Source organism: Aspergillus saccharolyticus (assembly GCF_003184585.1).
Source record: "Aspergillus saccharolyticus JOP 1030-1 unplaced genomic scaffold BP01scaffold_9, whole genome shotgun sequence".
Taxonomy (NCBI): Eukaryota; Fungi; Ascomycota; class Eurotiomycetes; order Eurotiales; family Aspergillaceae; genus Aspergillus; species Aspergillus saccharolyticus.
In genome coordinates this window covers 727,303-744,651 of record NW_020290619.1, presented here as the reverse complement: position 1 = coordinate 744,651, position 17,349 = coordinate 727,303, and the positions used below count along the sequence as shown (strand labels likewise).

Sequence of the window (17,349 nt, the reverse complement as noted above, 5' to 3'; positions counted from 1 at the left end):
CGGCTGCAGGTACCACCGAGGGTGCCGCCGCCGCCCAAGAGCCTGAGAACAAATCGGCAGCCGACCAACCCAAGGATACGGCCAAGCTGACCGCGAGCCGGGCTCAAGAGTCTGCCAAGTCTGATGCAGCAAAGGGGGGTTCTGAGAAGCGCAAGAGTGGTAGTGTCTGGTCATGGCTCAAGCGCAAGGTCAAGGGCGACAAGAACTAGACCTTGTGAGTGGATGTATGACCAAGTATTCCAAACGGCTGTAATGCCGTTTGGAGATCATTTCCGAATTGCTCTCCCTTCTTATACTCTGATACCCACATACGGACGGACGGACAGTTCTTAATCATTTTGAAACACAGTCGGAAGAAAAAGACCAAAAAATCAAATCGAAAATGCAACAACCAACGATATAGAAACAGAAGGGCTGAACCGGAGGAGGGAAATCGCCGCTTTATATCCAGGATGGATGGCCGGAGGGCGATTGTACGATATGAACTGGGCGACAGGAACTGATGGGACTCAACGCCATGGATGACAGCAAAGCACTGGGCTGCATCTGTTTACTTTTTGTGATGTCTCTCTTGATGCATCCATGTTATCCTGTTCAATTTGAATCGAAATTGAGATTGGCACGATCGATACGGTACTTTTTTGTTAATGGTAATGGGGCTGGGGGTGCAGACAATGAAACAAACATTCATTAGATACGTGTATGGCACTTGGAAATTCAGTTCATGTAGAGAAGGTAAGTGGCGCTTGTCCGCCCAATTAATTTGGTCCGGATTCGACCGTAACAATCACAATCCTACTGTGTAGTCTGTCTTCTTGTGAGGTTTGGCCGATGTAATTGGAAGGGTGGGAAGAAGAAGAGACTCGAGAGAGAGAGAGAGAGAGGGAGGGAGGGAGATAGCGAGAGACAAAGAGAGGGGAAAGGAAGGCATTTCACCGCCGTTTCTTTTCCCCCCAAACATCCCCCCTTCTTAGTCTGTTTTTATGGAGAGTACGGAGTACATTTGCTCGACTATCCCTTACTATCATCAATACTATTGTTCTACAATTGTCTGGGCCCCTCTTTATGGCGGACTAGTAGGCTAGCGGTGTCCATCACCCGTTACGAAGAGAGATTCTATTTATTCTTTAGCACTTCCTGGATGGGGCCCTGATGGAGACACTTCAAGCTGCTCGGAATTACAGTGTATTCTCAGCGACAATCTAAACACGCCACTACGCCATTTCCCTCCCAAACAAGAATATCGCACACTCAGACATCTGCTCGGTCAATTTCAGGGTCTTGTCGAATCGCGACAAGACAAACCAGATGACATCGTCCTGACATAGTAGGCAATCTCAAGTGCTGGTGCGAAGATGATATCACAGCCGGTGTGCCTCTCTCCACTCGCCCCACGAGAAAACCACCAATCTTTCCTCGCAACATCGTGGCTGAGATCATATCCACTCACATTCCCCTTCCACCCGATCCAGGTCAAGCTTTCCTCAAGCTTTTAGCGCTGAATTGTACCTCGTCCTGATCCATTATTCGTTCGAGCGGATTGCGAGAGGAGGGGGGAAACAGGAAGAGGGCCCGCCCCTCTCTAGCTCAGTACCACAAGTACTCTACCGAGGTGTGCTTCCGGGATCGCCTGGAATTGCGACCTTCTGGGACAGTGAATGATAGATGATGGCTACGATATCACTCTCTGTGACTGGCTGCTTTTGCCCGTCTGGGGCTGAGACCAATAGCCACTTGTTGTCCTCGCTCTCCACTCGTGTTGTCTGAGGCTTGAGCTGACGGGCTGCTGCCGCCCACTTGCCCCCCCTCCGACGCAACGAGCAGGGTTGGACCTCCTGGTGTTGTGTCAAAACTCTCCTTCGCTCGATTGATTCAATGCTTGCGCGCGCTATTTAAACCATTGGTCTGCTGCTGGCTACCGTCTGAGCTGTTATTTTTTTTTTTCCCTACCGTATCCCTTCTCTGTCCTACTCATTTCTGCATCCCACTACGTCATCATGGTCCATCTCGCCCAAATTAAGCGCGATAGCGAAGTCGAGCAGTCCGTCAAGCGGATGAACTCGATCAAGCTTGACAGCGCTGAGGAAGATGACTTCTCTACCAGCGTCTATGGCTCCCGCTTCGCGACGGAGCAGCTGCCCCAGCATGAGATGCCTGAGCGCGAGATGCCCCGGGAGGTGGCCTACCGCATGATTAAGGATGAGCTGAGCTTGGATGGCAACCCCATGCTCAAGTGAGTGTTCATCGTGTCCTGTTCACGAGCCGAATGGTGGCTAATGTTGTTTCTTCATGGCAGCTTGGCGAGTTTTGTGACCACCTACATGGTAAATTTGACCTCACACAAACGATTTGGGCGGACTGACGATGGATTATAGGAAGACGAGGCTGAAAAGCTCATGGCCGAATCCTTCAGCAAGAATTTCATCGATTACGAAGAATACCCCCAGTCGGCGGAGATCCAGAACCGCTGTGTGAACATGATTGCGCGTTTGTTCAATGCTCCCACCGATAGTGACGATGAGCATCCGATGGGCACTTCGACCGTTGGTTCGTCCGAGGCTATCATGCTGGGTACCTTGGCCATGAAGCGCCGGTGGCAGAACAAGCGCAAGGCTGAAGGCAAGGATTACTCTCGTCCCAACATTGTCATGAACAGTGCCGTCCAAGTCTGCTGGGAGAAGGCTGCTCGCTACTTCGATGTGGAGGAACGCTACGTCTACTGCACAGAGGATCGGTATGTGATTGACCCGAAGGAGGCAGTCGATCTGGTGGACGAGAACACTATCGGTATCTGTGCTATTTTGGGTACCACCTACACGGGAGAGTACGAGGACGTGAAGGCGATCAACGACCTGTTGGTGGAGCGTGGCATTGACTGCCCTATCCACGTCGACGCAGCCAGCGGTGGCTTCGTTGCTCCTTTCATTCACCCCACCCTCAAGTGGGATTTCCGCCTGGAGAAGGTGGTGTCGATCAATGTTTCTGGCCACAAGTACGGCTTGGTGTACCCTGGTGTCGGCTGGGTTGTCTGGCGTTCGCCCGAATACCTGCCTAAGGAGCTGATCTTCAACATCAACTACCTTGGTGCGGAGCAGGCCAGTTTCACGCTAAACTTCTCCAAGGGAGCATCGCAGGTGATTGGACAGTACTACCAAATGATCCGACTGGGCAAGCGGGGCTACCGGTCCATCATGGTCAACATCACCCAGATCGCGGATTATATGGCGAACGAGTTGGAGCAGATGGGCTTTATCATCATGAGCCAGCGTGGCGGCAAGGGCCTGCCGCTGGTGGCGTTCCGTTTGCGGCCGGACCGCGACGAGGTGTTCGACGAGTTTGCGCTGGCGCACCAGTTGCGTGAGCGTGGCTGGATCGTGCCGGCTTACACGATGGCACCCAACAGCAATTCGCTGAAGCTCATGCGGGTGGTGGTGCGCGAGGATTTCAGCATGAACCGCTGCGACGCTTTGCTGGCGGACATCAAGCTGGCGATGAGCACCTTGAGCGAGATGGACAAGAACATGTTGGAGCGCTATACCCAGTAAGTCGATTGTCTGCTTGTGATTCATTGCATCTAGACTAACCGGATCCTAGACACGTTCGCCAGCATGCCACCCACTCGCACAAGGCCAAGCACACACATCACCACTACAAAAACGAGAAGCACTCGCTGCAGGGCAAGACGGGCAAGACTCACGGGGTGTGCTAGATTATATATGAGACACGATGTAAACACTGGTTGATAATTGTCGGGATAATTGAATGACACATGAGAAACAATCCTTTGGGGCTGATACAATAGTTTACCTTGTCCATGGGGGCTCTCTTGGTCTTACTAAGTAAGGGTCTTACTTGAGCCACTAAATCTGGGGGCGAGGCAGTGTTTGACAGCCAGCCCGCGTAAGCACCAGAGCAGAGGCTGAGTATTTATCTCACAGAGGGGGGAAATTTCTCGACTTTCTGAGCAATTCAATTTGGACTTTGAGCATTCCTGACAGTTTGAGTCTATTTTTGCGCCTCAATTCGTGTCACAGGCGCCAATGTTGCGGATGACTTCCTGCTGCCGCTTTCCTTCCCCTCTTTCTCACTCCCCATCGTCAAGTTCTGTCTTTCATTCTTCATTTCTCATAATTTACCTCGCTTATCTTTCTCCCCTTCCTTCTCCATGCCCCTCTTTCGCCGTAAAGCCAAGTTGCCTGCCGCTGTCGCGTCTCCATTCCGATCGGTTGAGCATCTTCCCCCTCGCGTCCAGCAGCACGACCCCGACGATCGGCCCCGTCGCCTGTCGACGTCTTCCACCACCTCCTCCTCCTCCTCCACCGCCGCCCGCAATCCTTCTCTGCCTCAGCCTCAGCCTCATTTCTCCCACGCCTACTCACACCCTCACTTCCAATCGCACTCCCAGTCGTCTACTCCTTTAACAAACTCATCTCCCTCGCAACCTCCTCCTCATTCTGCTGCCCCTCTCCGACGCAGCAAGAGTCACCGCAGTCCCCGCGAGAACCCGCATCCGGTAAGGACGTTTACTCCACTATTCTTATCGGGATACCCTCTGCTATGCCGATCTACAGACTGTGCTTTGCTGACAGGTGTTAGTCGTGGCCACTCCCTGACCCGCCTGACGAGCAGGAAGCCCAGGAACCACGCAAATCTCGACGCAGCCTTTTCTCCTTGCATTCGTCTGCCACCGCACGCGATTCACCCGGCCAGGTGCAGCGAAATCGGTCGGTCAAGAAGCTCTCCGCCGCCGGTCGCCGGAACAAGCATCAGCGACCGTTGTCTGTCGACACCAGCTCCGACCACCCCGCGACAACCTGGGCACCTGAGCATGATCTAGACGCCGCATACTCCCCACCATCGTCGCAAGAACATATACATCCGCTCGCTCGGTCGCAGCCGCAACTGCAATCGTGGTTGCAGCCGCAATCGCAGTTCGAACCGTCGCAACCACGGTTCGAGCAGACCCCGCAGCCGCCGTCATCACAAGATCTGGCGCCCCCTACCCCGTCTCAGGAACATTTACCGCCTCAGCTACGATCGGGAGTCCACGCAACTCGCTGGGAGTCACCCCTACAGCGCCCGCCGCAACTGGAGCTACAAACAGAGCCTCGTCCACATCCTTCTTTAAGAGCAGGCCCACCAGCCTCGTTCCACATGCCGCAGAATACGGTGCCAACGCTGGAAACTCGACCGCCCCGCTCCCCGCAGGCCTCAATTCAACGATCCAACACCGATTCAGGATTGCTGGACCATCGAGCCCGATCGTCTCCTATTGAACCACCCCGTATCCACGGCGATCTGGCTCCGGCGCAGCCTCAACTCGAACCCACGGTGGGTGCTCGCCCGCCGTCCAGACAGTCTATCGGGCCCCCCTCTCCGTTGCGTCAATTGTCCACCGCACAGCCCGACTCTCCCGGTGGTATGACGGAACGTCCTTCAGGCGTGCTGCAGGCCAGCAACAACAATACTCAACCAGCCCCTGGCGCCAGCCACATCTCGCACGCGTCAAACACCCAGTCAGATAACGGACATCGAACCAATGCCGCTCAGTCTAGTGCCGACGCAGGACGCAGCACCACGAGTACGCGGGAGCCCCGCGACAGCCGCCGAGAAGCCCGCGATGAGCTTAGCGAGATTGACGTGCGTGCCTTGGTTCAGAAACATGACGAGCTCCGTACGCGCCTTATCCCCGCCTTCTATCTGCAGACATTTAGCTAACAGACAGTTTCGATAGAGGCCAAATACTCCAAAGTCAAACGGTACTACTTTGAAAAAGAGGCTCAGGTACAACATCTTCAGAACACAGTGGCGCACCAACGCATGGCGGTCTCGCGCACCGTCTTGGATGACAATGAGTACGCTAGTCGCTTCTCCCGCCTTGACGGTGCCATCAAAGACCTTGCTTTTTCCATCCGCAAAGACTGGGCGCGTCTTCCGACCTGGCTGATTGGCTACGTTAACGACGATGCTCACACCACCGGAACCAAAGAGATGACGGCCATTGGGCGCGCCGTGATGAGTCGGTGGCTCGTCGAGGAGGTCTTCGAGCGCTACTTCCACCCCGCCCTCGAACCGACCCTCTCCCGGGCCCTCAAGGACATCGAGATGAACCTCCGTCGCCAGCAGGTCCAGGTGACCACGACGACGGACGAAGATCGCGAGAATGCCGTCGCTCGCATCAGCAATTGGCGCCGGACCACGTTGGACGGCCTACCGGAGCTGCAGGGCGCGCAGGCCGGCGATTTCCGCTCACAGTTGGTCGAGCGGCTGGTTGGGAGCCTGGTGGCAACCTTGACGGCCTATTTACACGAGACACAGACCCCCGGCGTAACCATGGTGCCGGGCCTGGAGAATGGAGCACGGATGATCATCGAGAACGCGATCGGCATAGCGGAGAAAATTCCCTTTGAATCGAGAGATATCGTGGTTGAATACGTTCTTCCCGGGACGCCAGTGAACGAAGGAACCATGCGGGTGGAGACGGGAATCCCGCCGGTACCACAGCAGCCACAGCAACAACGGTCGACAGGCACATCACAGGAAGTCGAACGGGGTGTCCCAGCGGCGGCAGCGGCAGAAGCAGTGGCGAACCCTGATGAGGTAGACATGGACCGCGAAGTTGCCGCCGGCGGTTTAGCGGCTGGACCACCAGGCTCGGTCGCCCCAACGGCTACTGCTGCTGCTGCTGCTGCTGTTCCACCACCGCCGAGTGCGCCAGGGGTCCCCTTTGACCTCTCCGCTTCAGGAGCTGTCAGAGGTGGTGGCGGTAGTGGCTCCGAGCGAGAATCCCGGAAACGCTCAATGTTCAGCTCGTTGATGGGTCGACGGACGGGCCCAGCTGCTGCTGCTGCTGCTGCTGCTACCGCACCTGCTGCCCCTGCCGGTAGCGCCGGGCTGGCGGGTCCAGGAGCCGGAGCAGGAGCAGGAACGGGCCCGATCTCTGCTCTCCCGACGGGACCCGGGTCTGTCTCTAACATCACCATCCCTGGCACCACTGGTGCTGCTCCTGCTGCGACGGAAGAACGGGAGCGGGCGGCGCGGATCCGGTTTTCCTCATTTGTGTTGGCGGAGGTACGGGGTCGGGGGCCGCAGAATGTGCTGGTCAAGGCGCCTGTATATATTGAGTAGAGTTGTTTATATATGTGTGTGGGAGGGGTTGGGGATGTTGAGTTGGTTACTGAAGAGAGGCTGGTCCAGTCAGAGAGAGGCAGAGGTATAGTATAGGTGGTCCCTGTTTATGGATATCATGTTAGAATGTACAGGTGTGATGATGACGTGAGCGCGATGAATTGCACGATGAGAAAAGAGAAGACAATTCGTGATTAAAATAAGGTATCTAACATATTTTGACTTCTATGTCTACTCAGGCAACAATCCAGAAGCCAGAGGAAAAAAAAAAAAAAAAAAAAAAGCCACAATGCTCAGCACTGATGATAGAAATGAGATCCCGAGTTGATGTGTCCAGCACGAGTTCACTCAAAAGACTTTCCAAATATAAATAAAGAAGTAGGTGTTCACGCAAAGTCCGTCCGGGTTATCTCAGATTTGCCCGGACTCATTTCTAGACCATGCGGGACTTTGTTGATTTTCATAACCACGCCAGGTGTCTGAGTCGTCTCCATAATTATCACCACCTAGATGGAGTGGAAGGAACAGACTCCTTCCAGATCGCGAACCCAACCATCTCCAGCAGATACCGCTCGCGGTACGCAAAGCACCGCGTCACGTTTCCGACGAGGAAGGCTTTCATCTTGCGGGCTAGCAGGTCGGGGTCTCTGCAGCGGGTGAGGAGGTCGGAGGGGTGGAGGGTGACTTCTGTTGTTGTTGCCGGTAGTCCTGCTGGTGGTTCTGTTGCTGCTGCTGACAGTACTGACACTGCTGGTGATGCTGCTGGTTCTGCGGGTGAGTCCGGGCTTTCGCCATCAAGCGAATCCGGAGCGCGTGTTGACGGTGGATGTGCAGCAGGGGAAGTCCCATTCCTATCGGCGCTATTCAATCCGAGGAGGACGGCTAGTTCTGCCTCTGTAGTCTGGACCTTATGGGCAGGTGGTGATGAACAGCTTTGTCTTCCGCAGCGGAGAAACCCCCAGAGTCTTTTCCGTACTGACGAAAGCGAGGGCGAGGGCGAGGTCTGACTCTCGACGAGCCAGACACAGAAACTCTCCCAGAGGTTGTGGTGGATTATGAAGGTGAGGAAGGTGGTGGGCGGAGTCGGGGCTGCGGTGGGGAGTTGGAGGGTTCGCAGGATCTGCGTCTCTTGGTTGTTGTTCTTGTCGTTGTCCTCCGAAAATGAGGCGGTGGTGTGGAGGAGTGCGCGGTGCATGTCGCTGACGTAGGCGAGTTCAGTGAGAAGGATGGAAATGGCGTCTTCGTGGGTGGGGGTGAGTTGTGTGTCTTGGTGGGGGAGGGTGTTGCGGGCGGGGAGTCGTGAGGGTGATGTAGATGCGGAGGGTTCAGCCTGGGGTTGTGCGTCCTCCTGATGGTCTGGAGAGGTGTAGGTGGCTGGGGAGTCTTCTGGGATATGGGTATGCGCTGTAATCCCAGATGTAGTGGCCTCCAAGTCAACCCCGGTCGCGAATGTGCCTAGGGATCGGTCGTAGCCTAGTCGCGCTCGCCAGAACACATTCAGGAGAATCAGACTCACGATGCACGGCACCAGCACCACATACCCGTACCACATGGTCGCCGTGACCATGCTGGCCGCGCCAGCAACCAGCCCATTGATCCCGTTGACCAGAGCATGGACCTGTAAGGCCCGCATGCGAGCACGCAGCTTGGTCTTGAGGGGGGCAGGGAGCTCGACGTTCAACCTCGGGCCCTTCTCACTTTCAGACACCTCATCAGAAGATGTCGATGATGAACACGCGGCCCAGCATTGCTGGAACCGCCACACCAGGTACACCGACCAGACGGCGTTGACAAGCCCAAAGCCAGCAGCTAGTCCATTGCCCACGTACCCAGAGAGCAGGTTGCTGATCCGGTAAATGGTCCGGTCGGCGCCCCAGATTGCCAGCAGCGTGCCGATGCCCACGAGAAGAGCACCGATCCCCATTAGGAGATCCATGAGGATGCGGTCGATGACTTCGGTGAGGACTTCACGGGTGTTGACGCCGTGCTTGTAGGCATTCAGTTTGCCGATGGTGACTTCTCCGTCGAGTCGGGCTGCTTTGTGCTTGCCTCGAGAGGGGAGGTGTTTATCTGAATCGGACACGTTGGTCGAAATGCTCTCAGCCAGGAATGATCGCTCTTGACGGAGCAGCCGCACGTTGGCAGCACTGAGGTACATGTCTCGCGCGGCGACCAGGGTCATGCACAGCGCGCAGGGCCCGCCAATCGCCATCAGGATTTTGGCGTGCAGCGGCACAGGAATCTGGTTCCACACATTGGCGGCGAAGTCGGCCGCGTTGGCCAGTTCGAGGTATCCAACGCCGGCCAGCAGGGAATTTCGGAAGAGAGGCTGGTGGAGGATGCGGTAGGTGCGGCTGTAGACGAACGGAAAATGGGTGCGGGTGCGAGTGTGGGTGAAGGTCACGGCGTTGGGCGTGTAGGAGAACGAGCGGGAGCTGGAGCTGGAGCTGGTAAAGGTGGAGGACGAGGTGAGGCCGGTGGATTCACGAAGGAGCTTGGGAGGAGGAAGGCCGGGTTCGAGGGGGGCCATAGTGTGTGTGCCACATTGGGGCAGAGAATTAGGAAGTGGAGGCACACAGAGGAGATGAGAAAAAAGAGAGAGAGGGAGAGCGAGGTTGAGAGGAGGAGTCAGAGTAAAGGGTGGGAAGAGGAGGAGGAGAGGAGGAAACGTGGAGAAAACCAAGAAGTGAAGAGTGGGGCTCCTCGCCCTGTAGGGCTGAGCCGGCGATCCGTGACTATTTTCGTGTCTCCCCTTTTTGTGCTCACAATCCAATTCTCCTACACAATCATACACTACTGAGTTTTACTGCACTATCGATGCACCAACCGCACCATCGACACCTGATCATGTCCCTCCACCAGCTTGTACTCCTTCGCCACTTGGAACCAACCCATACTTTTCGTATAACCGTCTCCCCTCTGGCGTCGAGGACAGAAATGTCTCGACCCCAGCCTCGTCCGCCCACTGCAGCCCCCATCGCAGCAATCGCGATCCCAACCCATGTCCCATTACAGTCGGGGTGGGTAGCGAGTATGTCCGGATCTATTGTTTGAATGGAAACTGTAGGTCTCCATTCGTTGTCCAGCCGGACGTTGCAGGGGTGAACTTACAGAAAAACTTCTTGGCCCCCATCACCTCCCATTTCCCCCAGTTTAGAGTGCCGAAAGATTCCTCACAGAGTTCCTGGTCGACGCTCGAGGGCCATTTTTGCGCGAGACTCTGCTTGTCTTTCTGCGATTGCTCGGGTTGCTGCTGGGCCCCGGAGTACAACTTCCATTTTGCGAAGGCCGCAATTTCGGGTCTTTCTGGCTCTCATCCACAATTCTCAGGATTGTGCTGCCAGAAGGAGGGAATCCGGCCTCCTCGAGGTCACGATGAATTTCTCGATCCACCAGGTGCGGACATCGTCGGTCGGGAGAAACAGGCGATGGTTGAATGGGCCGGAAAAGGAATTAAGGAAGACGTCGGTCGGCTGGGGGGCGTCAGAGAGGGTGGCGTGGTAGAGATCTAAGCCGGTAATCGACCTGGTGGTGTTGGTGGTGGTGGTGGTGCTGCTGCTGCTGGCGGGTGTAAGGATGACGGGTGATCCGAAGCGATTGGGCTGCCGAGCGGCAGCCTTGAGGGCGGATGCAAGAAGTGTCAGGTAGGCATCATCATTGTGCTGCAGGATCCGAGTCGGCCGATCAAGTCTGGTCAGGCTTGATGTTGCGACTGAGGATCCCCCGATAGACGACCCCGAGAAACTTCCACGAATCCTCTGGTTGTTGACCTCATTCAGCAACTCGGCATGTTCCGATATTCCGAGGATGGGATGAAGAAGTAATGAAATTCAATGCTGGCCGAGAGCGACAAGAAAACCAAGCGATGGTCCCTGAAGCCTCAAGAAAGCTTGGTCGCTGACTCAGCCCAATATACTGGCACAAGAACAAGTGAATTACCCCAACAATCGAACTAAGCTTCGTATGTGTGTGTGTGTGTGTGTGTGTGTGTGAGACTGCGCCGATCTCTGGTCCTTAAATCGGACTAGACCAGGCTGCAAAATTCCCCCAAATAGCTGGGTTTCATGATGAAAGCGCCTCGGCTCCCGCGGTCTCCAATGCTGACAAGCCGGACAAGTTCCGACTCGGAGTCACTAAACTAAACTAAGGCTTGAGGCTGACGAGAGAGAAAAAAAAGAAAAGACCCTTTTTCTCCTGGTCTGCAGGCCCCACTTGCATGGATTCGATGGTCTGGCAGTAACAGCGCTTTTCTCACCGATTCATTGTACACCGTAGGCAGCCATGTTTTGCATCGGACAACCAGTAACCCTTAGGGTATCCTTATTGGGGCCATACCTCAGCCAGACATCCATTCGACTGCATACACCATCCCCCAAAGGATCCGATGAGGGTCCAGACTGAAGACCGAAATAGAATGCAGGATGGCCATCCTCAGTCAACAACGTTTCCCAAAGCCAATTGCTGTTCCGGCATGGTCCTTCCGTGGCTCTACCCAGTACATAGCATTCACCTCTGAGCTTCACTCTCGACCTACTAACCAGGGTTCACGGCCCTCAATCTGAGGCCGCCGCCCAAGCCGATTCACATCCAACCGGGTTCGGAATGAGGCATTGGCGCGGGGGCTGAGGGAGCTTTGCTGGAGCCTGGAGCCAGTATCATGCCTTTTAGTTCCTGTTTCCCCCTCGTCTCGTTCTGATGGTTAGCTCTAATCACATCACAGCAATTGACTTTTTCTCTGGCCGCGGTGCTCATAGTATCACCATGTCTTCCTCTACCTCCTCATCTCACCCTCCCCAGCAGAGCAGGAAAGCTCCGAAACAAAAGAAGCAAAAACAAAAGTCTGCCAACCATGCGCAAAACCAGAAGAAACCGGTCAAGACGCTCTTGGCCGATACCATTGGACCGGCATTGTATGAGCGACTCTTATCCTTTGGGGCGCCTCGTCACTACCAGACCCCGGAGCAACAGCAGCAGCAGGACTGGGAGCATCTCGACGCTGCTCATCTCATCGTCCCTCGCTCCAGCACCAGCAGCAGCAGCAGCAGCAACCTCTCACGCAAATCCTCTTCGATGACGCTCTCCTCCTACGATGGCCGCAGCATTGCCTCCAGCCGCACCAGCCACGACTCCAGCCCGCGCGTCGACAAGCCCGACCACAACCACGAGGACAGCGACGAGACCGGCACCACCCACCGCATCGTCACCCTCCACGGCCGCTGCAGCATGGACAGCATCCGGCCGCTGATCGCGCGCTACGGACAGGTCTCGCACATGGGCATCCTGGACCCGAGCTACAGTCTCTTCGTGAACACGACCCGCACCGCCGCGCTGTGCTTCAAGGTCTGCAACCGCGTCGCCATAGTCTCCGGGGACCCCATGTGTCCGCCGGAGCTGTTCGCCTCCGTGCTGTCGGAGTTCCGGGCGTGGCGGAAGACGCAGCGGTTAGGCTTGTCCTTCCTCGGGACGAGCGAGCGCATGGTCGACTACGCCCACCAGACCACGACCGGTCACGAACACTGGACGATCCTGGAGTTCGGCCGCGAGCGCGTCCTCGACCCCACCACCAACCCGGTGGTGCACGAGCAGCAGCAGATGGGGAAAAGGATTCTCATGCAGAACCGACAGCTGCTCAATCCCACCAAGGGCGGCATCGAATTAGATGTCTACGTCCCTCCACTTCCCTCGTCCACCTCCCCCTCACTCTCAGCATCCCAATCCGAACTGGAATCCAACCTCTCCGCCATCTACACCAGCTGGTGCCACCACCGTAACACATCCCAAGACACTCCCTCCCCCTCCCCTTCCAGCCAATCCTCCACCCAGAAACCCCAGTCGCAAGCATATATCACCACCTACACTCCGCTAAGCCACCCGCACCGCACCCTCCTCACCTACCTCTACACCCTCGACCCGACCACCAAGAAACCCAACGGCCTCGCCGTCCTCCGCTACCTCGGCGCCCACAACGGCTACCACCTCGACCCCTGCATCGCGCTGCCCAACAGCCCCAAGGGGATTTCCGACTTGTTGGTCTTCGCCGCGATGGCCCTCCTCCGGGAGATGGGCTGCCGGTATTTAACCCTGGGGTTTGAGCCCTTCGAGGAGCTGGGGCGGGTGGAGGTTGCGGTTGCTGCTGGAGGTGCCGCGTCGGGACAGCATGGAGCTGGCGCTGGGGCTGTGGCCGGCCTAACCTCCCCGCTAATCGAGCGCCTAACACGCCGGGCATATCGGTTCGCCTTCGCCCGCTTACCCGTGCAAGGAAAGCGGGCGTATTTCGATAAGTTCCGGCCGGATCCGGAGAAGGAAGGGGGCTTGTTTCTGATGTTTGTTGCGGAGGATGATCACCATGATCCTGATCAGGAGTATGGAAAGGGGAATGGGAAAGAGAACGGAGGGGATCGTCATGGGTGGGACAGATGGAACTTGAACCACCTCCGAAGACGACGGGCGGGGTTGCTGCTCGGGACTCCGGAGATCCGGCAGGTGATTGGGGTGGCGCATTTTGCGAATATCCGGATTCGGAGGGTGGTTTGGGGAGATTTCAAGTTTGTGAGGTAGAGTAGATAGAGGGGGCCAAGGGAGTGTGTATATATGTGAACGACGGTGGAGGGTGGTACTTATCGGAGCGTGCTGTTTTGGTGTTGCTTGGTTGGGTTGGTTGTATAGCGTTGCGTTGGGTCTTTTGCATATTACATATACGGAGTCTCTATACGTTATGAGGGATGGCTTGAGTTGAGTATATATCTATCTATCTGTTGGTGTTGATGTTGGAATTAGACTAAAATGTGATTCGCATGCATTCTCTTTAAGCCTCTTGCTGTGCTTTTGAATGTATTACATTATATGTCACGTTTCATGAAGTAAGACAATATGGCCGAGCGGTCTAAGGCGATAGACTAGAAATCTATTCTCTTCGGAGGCGTCGGTTCAAATCCGACTGTTGTCGTTTTTGTCGTTTTGCACTACGACCACATTACTTTCCATTCATCTTCTGAGAAGCGAACGTCAATGGCAGACAAAATGGGTGGATGGATCTACATAAGCTCTGTTTACAATAAGCCAGGTCCTATCGGTGCTAGTTCATCGTGGTGAATGGTTGACTACATCCACCAGAGTGATCTTTGCAAGTTCTACATGAACAAGACTCTGAAGATGGCACTGTATCACTCATTCTTATTGACAGTCGAAATTCCAAGTAATCTGTACACACTCATGGCCAATGTACACCAGTCCAACCGTATCAGCAATCAACAAGAAGAACAACAACAACAACAAAGCTAGCTAAACAGTATGCTCGAACCCTCAAATATTATGTCAAATAATCGTGTAATGTCGGGTATAGCGCCTCGCTTAACGCATAAAATCATCAACTTGCAGGCACTTTTGAGATAAGATAACCCCATGACGAAACATGCTACTTCCCCACGGCATTCGCCGCCTGCTGGAGGACTCGCGGCCAGCGCGAAATCAGCTCCACATCGTCCAATGCTCCCTTGCCCTGGTTGCGTACGTACTGCGTGCTGGGGTCGATGCGCGGCTCGTAGTCCCAAATGGACGGCACGCCCTTGATTAAGGCGGAGTAGACGAGGCGCCGACGACGCTGAGACCGCAGAACGTCCTCGCGAATCTGCTCTAGATCCCAGCGCGTGTGCACTTCTTCGATAAAGTGAGCCAGCAGTGTGGCAGGATCGTTGGTTTGCGGCAACACGGAAGAGTGCTTGGATGGACTCGGAGTGCGGGGGGGCGTCGGGAAGGGGAAGGATGAGGTGCCGTCAGCACCCCGCGAGACGCGCGGGAAGTCGCCCGGAGTGGGCAAGGGAGCTGGATGGCCGACCAGGCTCGTCTTGCCGTGGGCAGCAACCAGCTTGGACGGGTCAGACAGGCCCGCGACCAGATTGACGCGCTCCTGCGGGTCGGCGACCACGTCGAATAGCATCGGGGGGTCGATCAGCGAATAGACAAACTTCCACCGCCCACGTCGGATCATCACCGTCGGGGACTGGGTGCCCTCTGCCATATACTCGCCCAGCACGGTATCGGTCTTGACTCCGTCTTCGCCTGTCAGATACGGCAGCAGCGAAACACCATCCAACGGCAGCCCGGGGACCAAGGACGCGCCCACCAAATCCGCAAACGTCGGGAGCAGATCCATTGTCGACACATTCTCTGACACACGCTTAGCCGCGAAGCGCTTGGGCGCATGGACGATCATTGGTACCCGTGCCGACCCCTCGTACCACGTCATCTTGTACCACAAGCCACGTTCCCCCAGCATGTCGCCGTGATCCCCAGTGAACACCACAATAGTGTCATCGCGCAGCCCGCAGTTGTCGAGCACCTTCAAGAGTTTGCCCACGTTGGTATCGACATAGGTGCAGGCGGCATAGTATGCGCGCCGAGCAGCCTTGATGCGCTCCTCCGGCATTTCCTTGCCCCACAGGTCGATGCACTTGAGCACCCGCTGCGAGTGGGGGTCCTGCTGATCCTGGGGAATCGCGCCGTGTTTGGGCAGGGGAATCTCTACATCCTCGTACAAATCCCAATATTCCTTAGTCATGGCGTAGGGATCGTGCGGATGGGTCATCGATACGGTTAAACAGAAGGGCTGATCGCCGCGCTGCCGCACATGATCGTAGAGATACTGAGTCGACTTGTACATGACCTCCTCATCAAAGTCGAGCTGGTTCGTGCGAACCACCGGACCCGCCTCCATGACCGATGACATGTTGTGGTACCAATCGGGACGGATATCCTATTTAGGTCAATACTTCCTCGCTCCCGGACCTCGATTCCAGAGACTTACCGGTTCGTCCCAATTGACCGACCAGCCATAATCACCAGGATAGATGTCGCTAGTCAAGCGCTGTTCGTATCCGTGCAGCTGATCGGGGCCGCAAAAGTGCATCTTGCCCGCTAATGCAGTGTGATAACCCTCGTTTCGAAGGTAGTGCGCGTAGGTTGGGATATCGGCAGGGAGGTCGGAGGCGTTGTCGTACGCGCCGATCTTGGAGGGCAGTTGGCCGGTCACCATGACGAACCGGGAGGGCGCGCATAGTGGCGCATTGCAGTAGGCGGATTCAAACACCACCCCTTCCTCCGCCAGCTTGTTCAGGTGGGGGGTTTTAATTGGGGAATCCTTATCATGGAAGGCCAGAAGCGGGGCGGCCATCTGGTCCGCCATGATATAGAGGATGTTGGGCCGTTTGGCAGCCATGGCGCTGAGAGACTCTCCGCGGACGCGAGGACTCGAGAGGTCTGTCAACTGGTCGCTGCTAGAGTAGGAAGTACAGCTGCTCAAGGGCAGGCTGTGTATGGGGAACTGAACGAAGCGAACTGAAGCAAAGTGACAGGGCAAGAAAGAGAGTGTGGGAAGGAAGGAAGTCTAAACGGGGGAAAAGAACGGATTATAAGTAATAATGACCGGACAGCGACGGGCTTCAAGTGGAGACTGGCCACTGCAGCAAGACCAAGACGAGTCGAGATGCCTTTTCAGGATGTGAAGGGGGAGAGGTGGAAGGGAAAGGAAATCGGCACGAGGAAAAAAGCAAGAGAAAAAGAAAAGTGAAAAAGAAAAAAAAAAAAAAAAAAAAAACAAGAAAAATTATCCGACACTCTGGCTCTTTTCCTCTTTCTCTCCCTCTCTCTCGCTCTCTCTTTCCTACTCCCCATGTCACCTCAACAATGGAACCATCGGCGGGGACGATGGTGTGATTGCGGGAGGATCCATGGATAGTCACCAAGGGGGGACACACCCGGACATTTGGTGCTGATCATGGTGAAAACTACGTCTTCTGAGAGGGAGGAATTGAGAGGAGTCGAAAGGAATATCTCGCAGATGAGGCGGATCTCCTCCTGCATGCGGTCTGCTCGCTATCAAGTATCATGTATCATATATCATGTATCATGTATCATGTACGGAGTATCATGTCTCAACCAGGATCGACGGGGTAATTTGCGAATTGAATGAGTTCTGATTTGCCACGCAAGGCCCCGATCTCCGCTGGTGGCGTGGCGATGCTCACGTGCCAGACTGGATTTGAGGCGATCGTTGTTCCATTATTCAACAGGAGCAACGAACTTAGCAACTGAGCATTGATAAGGGAATTTCATTGTTCTTGACCGCCCATCTTCTAGTGGGATTTGCTACAATTTAGGATTGGCCGGACTCCCACCGGCTCCGATCTTGGTTGCTTGGCGGGGGGGTTTTCTGTGGGGAATGAT

At 55.5% G+C, this 17,349-nt stretch overlaps 6 protein-coding genes and 1 non-coding gene across 7 annotated transcripts; 4 read left to right on the top strand and 3 right to left on the bottom strand.

The window, feature by feature from the left end:
* Positions 1-1,997: 1,997 nt before the first annotated feature.
* BP01DRAFT_292684 (glutamate decarboxylase) lies at positions 1,998-3,709 on the top strand (the record flags this gene model as incomplete). Its single annotated transcript, XM_025571699.1, has 4 exons — positions 1,998-2,233; positions 2,297-2,324; positions 2,376-3,541; positions 3,595-3,709. 4 exons carry the CDS (start codon positions 1,998-2,000, stop codon positions 3,707-3,709), a joined length of 1,545 nt encoding a protein of 514 aa, XP_025432923.1.
* Positions 3,710-3,937: 228 nt separating this feature from the next.
* Positions 3,938-7,292, top strand: BP01DRAFT_240800 (uncharacterized protein). The gene is made up of 3 exons (XM_025571263.1): positions 3,938-4,513; positions 4,597-5,674; positions 5,735-7,292. The coding sequence occupies exons 1-3, from the start codon at positions 4,166-4,168 to the stop codon at positions 7,126-7,128; spliced, it is 2,820 nt and encodes a 939-aa protein (XP_025432922.1). The 5' UTR covers positions 3,938-4,165; the 3' UTR covers positions 7,129-7,292.
* A 1,298-nt stretch (positions 7,293-8,590) lies between these two features.
* BP01DRAFT_265145 (uncharacterized protein) lies at positions 8,591-9,475 on the bottom strand (the record flags this gene model as incomplete). The annotated part of the gene is made up of 2 exons (XM_025571342.1): positions 8,591-9,115; positions 9,212-9,475. Coding segments are annotated over 2 exons (789 nt in total), but the record flags the coding sequence as incomplete, so codon positions are not given.
* A 979-nt stretch (positions 9,476-10,454) lies between these two features.
* BP01DRAFT_390601 (uncharacterized protein) lies at positions 10,455-11,104 on the bottom strand (the record flags this gene model as incomplete). The annotated part of the gene is made up of 2 exons (XM_025578012.1): positions 10,912-11,104; positions 10,455-10,840 (listed from the first exon to the last, which is right to left on the bottom strand). The coding sequence occupies exons 1-2, from the start codon at positions 10,916-10,918 to the stop codon at positions 10,455-10,457; spliced, it is 393 nt and encodes a 130-aa protein (XP_025432920.1). The 5' UTR covers positions 10,919-11,104.
* Positions 11,105-12,198: 1,094 nt separating this feature from the next.
* On the top strand, positions 12,199-14,011 carry ergS (the record flags this gene model as incomplete). The annotated part of the gene is made up of 2 exons (XM_025573285.1): positions 12,199-13,242; positions 13,285-14,011. 2 exons carry the CDS (start codon positions 12,199-12,201, stop codon positions 13,684-13,686), a joined length of 1,446 nt encoding a protein of 481 aa, XP_025432919.1. The 3' UTR covers positions 13,687-14,011.
* BP01DRAFT_t101 lies at positions 13,993-14,074 on the top strand. The gene has a single exon. It is a non-coding gene; the product is annotated as a tRNA-Ser (tRNA).
* Positions 14,075-14,281: 207 nt separating this feature from the next.
* On the bottom strand, positions 14,282-16,690 carry BP01DRAFT_355344 (putative choline sulfatase). The gene is made up of 2 exons (XM_025574663.1): positions 15,932-16,690; positions 14,282-15,880 (listed from the first exon to the last, which is right to left on the bottom strand). The coding sequence occupies exons 1-2, from the start codon at positions 16,340-16,342 to the stop codon at positions 14,543-14,545; spliced, it is 1,749 nt and encodes a 582-aa protein (XP_025432918.1). The 5' UTR covers positions 16,343-16,690; the 3' UTR covers positions 14,282-14,542.
* Positions 16,691-17,349: the final 659 nt, after the last annotated feature.